At 39.6% G+C, this 6,000-nt stretch overlaps 1 protein-coding gene across 2 annotated transcripts in view; it reads left to right on the forward strand.

Annotated features, from left to right (window-relative positions):
- trap1 (TNF receptor-associated protein 1) overlaps window positions 1-3,208 on the forward strand; it is a 56,554-nt gene extending 53,346 nt beyond the window's left edge. The window contains 2 exon segments of one of the 2 annotated variants that reach the window (NM_001113625.1): window positions 1,353-1,425; window positions 2,243-3,206. In NM_001113625.1, coding sequence (NP_001107097.1) covers window positions 1,353-1,425; window positions 2,243-2,344 — 175 coding nt within the window. In that variant the 3' untranslated portion in view covers window positions 2,345-3,206. 2 annotated transcript variants of the gene reach the window in all.
- The last annotated feature ends 2,792 nt before the right edge of the window (window positions 3,209-6,000 follow it).

Below are 6,000 nucleotides of genomic sequence, written 5' to 3' on the forward strand. Positions count from 1 at the left end.
ACAACCCAAGTTAAAGGGCCATGAAACCCCCTTGTTTCAGCAGGGTGTTTTCACACCTCTACTTTGGAAAAAGTCAGAAAAGTGGGCGTGTCCAGCTCTGTTTAGGGGGGAGTGTCGGAGGAAGAAAAGAGGCTTGGTGTGGGAGTGTCTATTTGGCCGCGCTGAGTTTTAGAATCAAAATACACAAACACAGTGGACAATGTGACTGTGTTTACATGGACATCTGTAGTCGAATTATTTGCCAAATTATTAAATGGTGGACTTTAACTGCAGTTTGGCTCTTTCATTCAGGGAATTCATTCATGCCCCTCGCGACAAACGAGATATTTGATTCGAGGAACTGCTCTGAGCCTGTATTTTTCATGCAATGTTTGATACCGCACGGCGAATGAGAGAAAAAAACCCTCAGCATTTCCCGGAAACTTAGATGCACACGGCAGGTAGCGTCAGAAAGCCGCGTGTGTTATTCCGGTCACTAAATGCAGTGAAAATCCTACACGAGGTTAAAGTTTGGTTGTGGTGCTAACATGTTTACACTCTGTGCAATAGTTTGTTCGATACGACCAAACTGAATAAACAAAGAGCACTGGTCGCTCACCAAATCTGTAGAGACAGGACAATCACCAGCAACTAGAGCCGCATCTTTATTAAGAGGAGACTACAAGCGAATCCAGATCTCAGCGTTTGCAGATGAGAACAGCTCTCAGGTAAACAATAATCCTCCTTAGACACGTAAGTTATTGTTGTCGAGCGTCGCGTACACTGTTAATCCACACGTGACTCCAGCTCCACTCTCACAGAGAGAAAATGAAAACAAAACTTAACTGCAGCAAACTATAAAAGCAACACTTCACGCTTGTTTTGCCAACACAACGTGGCGTCTCTGTTGTCTAAACACTGTGACAGTAATGAATATTAATGAAGTTGCACAATAGAGCGCGCTGATTGGTTTGAACCAAGCTTTACTCATGCATTAATGCATCACACTGTAAGACGTAATAAGACTCACTCTGGCACAGACGCCCAGTCTGCACGCTGGAATACACGCTATTATGTCATGACCGTGACGCAGCTTCAAAAATTCGTTTCAAACCGGAAGTACGAATTTGCTTGAAATAACGCAAAAACAACCAATTTACACTTTTTAGTGAAATATAGGTGTCCTAATAGTGTTTTTAGCAGTGTGGGACACATATACGACTGTCAACAGCTCAAAAAATGTGTTTTGGTGTTTCGTGACCCTTTAATGATGGAATTTTCGTTTTTGAGCGAACTAACCCTTTAATACAGCATATTGTACTTGTGTAATGTGGAGAAATGAAGTCATTTCCCTGACACCGTTCATTTTGCAGGCATGATCTGATCAAGAAACTTCATGCGCTGAAGGACTCAAACCCTGAGCTAGCACAGCTTCTGCTCGAACAGGTAAAGAACATTTCAACAAATATTACCAATTACACCACTTCAACTTTAATACTAAATCAGCAGTACCATGCAAATGTCAACCTTGTCATGAAAAAAAATCAGTTTTTACCAAATTAGCAAAACCCTTTCAAAGCGTGTTGTGTAGGCTTGTAGTCTACAGCAGGGGTTCCCAAACTTTTCAGCCCGCGACCCCCAAAATGACAATGCCAATGACTCGTGACCCCCAATATTCTCTGAGGTGGTGGTTATAAATACAGAAACCTTGTATGCAATGACACGCACAAACACACCAATAGACCCAAGTCTATTCTTTGTTTTTTTTTAATGTATGTCAGTGTTGTAAATGGGCTAGAAAGTTTAACCTGGTGTTACAAAATCTGCTGCATCTGACAGTATTGCTGTGTCTTTAGTATAATGTAATTACCTGAGAAGTCGCAATCCAATAGAACTAGTAACTATAAGCTACTATAGTAACTATATAGTTTATAGTAACTATAAACGACTATTTTTTTCTCTTCAGTAGGTTATTGATAAAATACAGTAAGTCTTAAGGTTTAATAAAAATTAATTGATTTTTAAAAATCACCAGGCGACCCCCCTTCATTGTCACGCGACCCCTCGGGGGGTCCCGACCCCCACTTTGGGAACCTCTGGTCTACAGTACTGTAAAAACACTCAGAAATGTCTCGTTCGGTGTTTTCAAACTATTATATTTGATTTACCAAAGTCACACAAGTTTCAATTTATGTTTTGAGTTTTAACTGCAAATGTCACATCCCTAATGCTGAAATTGCTCTTATTTCTGTGTACATACCAGATTTACGACAACGCCATGATCGCCGCTGGCCTGAACGAAGACCCTCGTCCGATGATCTCTCGACTGAATCAGCTGTTGACGCGAGCGCTGGAGAAACACTGAGTTCGGCTCTCAGACAGACTTGTTTTGCCATTATTAGGGACATGCACTGATGCACAGGGCGTCTCTCTTGCGTCCTGGAGGTCATCATCACACCCAACACAAGCAGATGCTGTTTATATGAAGACTCGTGCTGGCGACGGTCTGCTGTCGTGTTTTACAGCTCAAAGGACTGAGATTGGTGTGTCCAGCCACTGAGGGAAAATAATGAGTATCTTTAAAAACAGCAGACTGTGACTTCCAGAGCCGCACTGTTGAACTGACCTGGAAATATACAACATAAATTACAATAAGATGAAGATTTCAGTGAAATGGTGACGGTTAAATATTATCTAGGTAACACTTTACAGTACAACACATGTAGTTAGTTTATTTACCACAAACAATGAACAATGTTCGTGTTTGTTAATAACAAAATATAGTTGTTCGTTTGTTAACTCATGTTAACTCTCATTGCATTAGATAACATTAACTAGCACAACTGTTTTTGGATTTGACTAATGCATTAGTAAATGTTGAACTTTGATTAATGAATGCTGCATTGTTAATGCGAGTAGCCTTACATTAGCCCATACATTAACTGCGTGTCCCATATTGTAAAGTGTGACCATTGCTTCGTGTACATTTTTACTTTAGTTACTTACATTTCATGTCTGGTTCCTGTGCAGCAGCTTTTTTCCATGTGTATATTGACAACAGTGCTTCAAATACTGAATATAACATTAAAATGAAACATCTTAGATGCTTTACACAAGTTTTAACATTGAGTTCTTGCATAACTAACATATATAAAGTGATTCTGAACAGCATTTAAATAAATGTTAAAGTATTCGTTCACTTACCAAATGAAAATGTCCTGAATATTTATTAGCCTCCATGTTCATGTCTTTCTTTAGGTGAGCAGAAATAAAGGGTTTTGAGGAAAACATCCAAGCTCAATTATATATTTTTTTGCTTAAACCAACCTAAGTCAGTTTTAGCTGATCGACCAGCCTAGATTTAGACGGGGTATGGCCATTTCCAGGCTGGTCTTAGCTGGTTAGGCTGGGGTCATCTCCCAACCTGACTAGCTAAAACCAGGTTGGAAATAGCTGAAACCAGCCTGGAAATGGCCAAAACCCCTCTAAAACCAACCGGCTTAGGCTGGTTTAAGCTGTTTTTTTCAGCAGATATATGAAAAGAACCACCATTTTCTTTAAAAAGTTAAGTAAAACAATGTACTTTTAAACCACATAAGCTCATCTTGTTATAGCTCTGGGACGGCTTGCACTGTAAAAAAAAAAAAAACCCAACTTTAACCAGACTAGGCTGGTTTTAGCTGGTCGGCAGGCCTGGGGTTTTGGCCATGATTTTTAGCCTGGTCTTAGCTAGTCAGGCTGGGAGATGACCAGCTAAAACCAGCCATGTCCAGCTTAAACCAGGCTGGTCAAGCTGGTCTTAGCTGGTTATTTTCCAGCCTGATCAGTTAAGAGCAGGTTGGAAATGGCCGGTAACCAGTCTGGAAATGGCCAAACCCCCTCTAAAACCAGGCTGGTCGACTAGCTAAAACCAGTCAACCGGCTCAGGCTGGTTAAAGCAGTTCTTGTCAGCAGGGATTTGCTGGATTTTTTCCTCTTTATAGTGGACTATAGTGTTTTGAACTTTCAACTTGCAGTTTTAAAGTGCTCTAAATGACCTCAGATGAGGAATACGTGTGTTATCTACCAAATTGACAGGTCATTTTATTAAAAATATACATTTTTTTATCCTAAATTCTTGAAGCACAGAGCTAGTGCCAGACGAGATTGAGGTTTAAAAGCACACAAAGTGCTCATGGTTTAAACTCCGAAATGGCAGTCGAAGAGCCGCCAGTTTCTGTCAAAGTAAAGTAAAACGATGCACTTTTAAACCACACAAGCTCATCTTCTAATAGTTCTGGGACGCAAGAGTTTGTGGTTCAAAACAAAATTATTTTTTTAAAATAAAATGGCGGCTTATCCTGCTGAAAAAACAGCTTAAACCAGCCTAGGCCATGATTTCCAGCCTGGTCTTAGCTGGGAGATGAACAGCTAAAACCAGCCATGTCCAGCTTAAACCAGGGTGATCAAGCTTGTCTAAGCTGGTCATTTTCCAGCCTGACGAGCTAAGACCAGGTTGTAAATGGCCAAAACCCCTCTAAAACCAGGCTGGTCGACTAGCTAAAACCAGCCAACCGGCTCAGGCTGGTTAAAGCAGTTCTTGTCAGCAGGGATTTGCTGGATTTTTTCCTCTTTATAGTGGACTATAGTGTTTTGAACTTCCAACTTGCAGTTTTAAAGTGCTCTAAATGACCTCAGATGAGGAATACGTGTGTTATCTAACAAAACTACAGGTCATTTTATTAAAAATATACATCTTATACCACAAATTCTTGAAGCACCGAGCTAGTGCCAGACGAGATTGAGGTTTAAAAGCACACAAAGTGCTCATGGTTTCAGTAAAATATCCGCCATTCTCATTAAAAAGATAAGTAAAACGATGTACTTTAAAACCACAAACGCTCATCTTGTAGTCAATTTAAGATGCAAGAGTTTGTGGTGCAAAACAAAAAGGATTATTTATTTTTTTAAATAAAATGGTGGCTTGCCCTGCTAAAAAAGCACAGCTTTAACCAGCCTAGGCAGGTATGTTGGTTTTATCTGGTTGGCAAACCTGGTTTAGAGGGGTTTTGGCCATTCCAGGCTGATTTCCAGCCAGGTTTTAGCTGGTCACGCTGAGACATGACCAGCTAAGACCAGTTTGACCAGCCCAGCCAAAACCAGCCATGTCCAGCTTAAACCAGGCAGGAAATGGCTATAACCATGCTGGCTGACCAGCTAAAACCAGGTCTGGTCTAAGGCCATTTGGAGCACTTTAGCTTTACACTGCATTTTTAAAGTTCAAACCACTGAGCACCATATATGCCCTCATGAAAAAATACTATAGTAATTCATCGTAAATACGGTTGTGTTTTTGAACCATACTACAGTGTAATATACTGTATATCTTATAGTATTTAGCACACTTTGACTAATCAATTTTAACTATTTGTGAACTAAACTGTAAAAATAAATAGAGAAACACTGTGGTAGGTCTATATTTAGTTTTTACTACAGTAAACTGAGGTGAATTGCAATATAATATACACTTTAGCTGTATAAACTAGAGTATTGGGTAATTCGTTTAATTATTATTGTAGTAGTATTAGTATTACTATAGAAACCACAGAATTACCACAACAGATTAATTCAAGTACTTAGTTTGGGTAAATAAACACTGTTTACTTCAAATTACTATAGTATTTTTTTTTGACGTGGAAATCCACAAAACGGGGAAAAATACTAGAGTTTTTCTTCAACAACTACAAAAAAATAACGTAATTTACCTCAAAAACCTTAATCTGGAAGACATGGGAGTAACGTTAAGTGGTAATTCTTCCTTCTTGAAGTGAACTTACACCTTTAATGCTTTACCTGCTCAGTCGAGAAATTTTAATTAACCTGCATTGGATTTAAAAATATATATCAAATCTTGTAAACTCGAGTGAGGAAAGAAAAACATCTCTCGACGAATGCGAGCACATCTGAAAGCGAGCGCTCGGGAATACGTGTAGTACGCCACAAAGGCTGAGCTGCAGTTGCGTTGTTGCGCCGGCAGGAGGC

The sequence above is a fragment of the Danio rerio genome, chromosome 3, assembly GCF_052040795.2.
Source record: "Danio rerio strain M-AB ecotype USA chromosome 3, GRCz13ab, whole genome shotgun sequence".
Taxonomy (NCBI): Eukaryota; Metazoa; Chordata; class Actinopteri; order Cypriniformes; family Danionidae; genus Danio; species Danio rerio.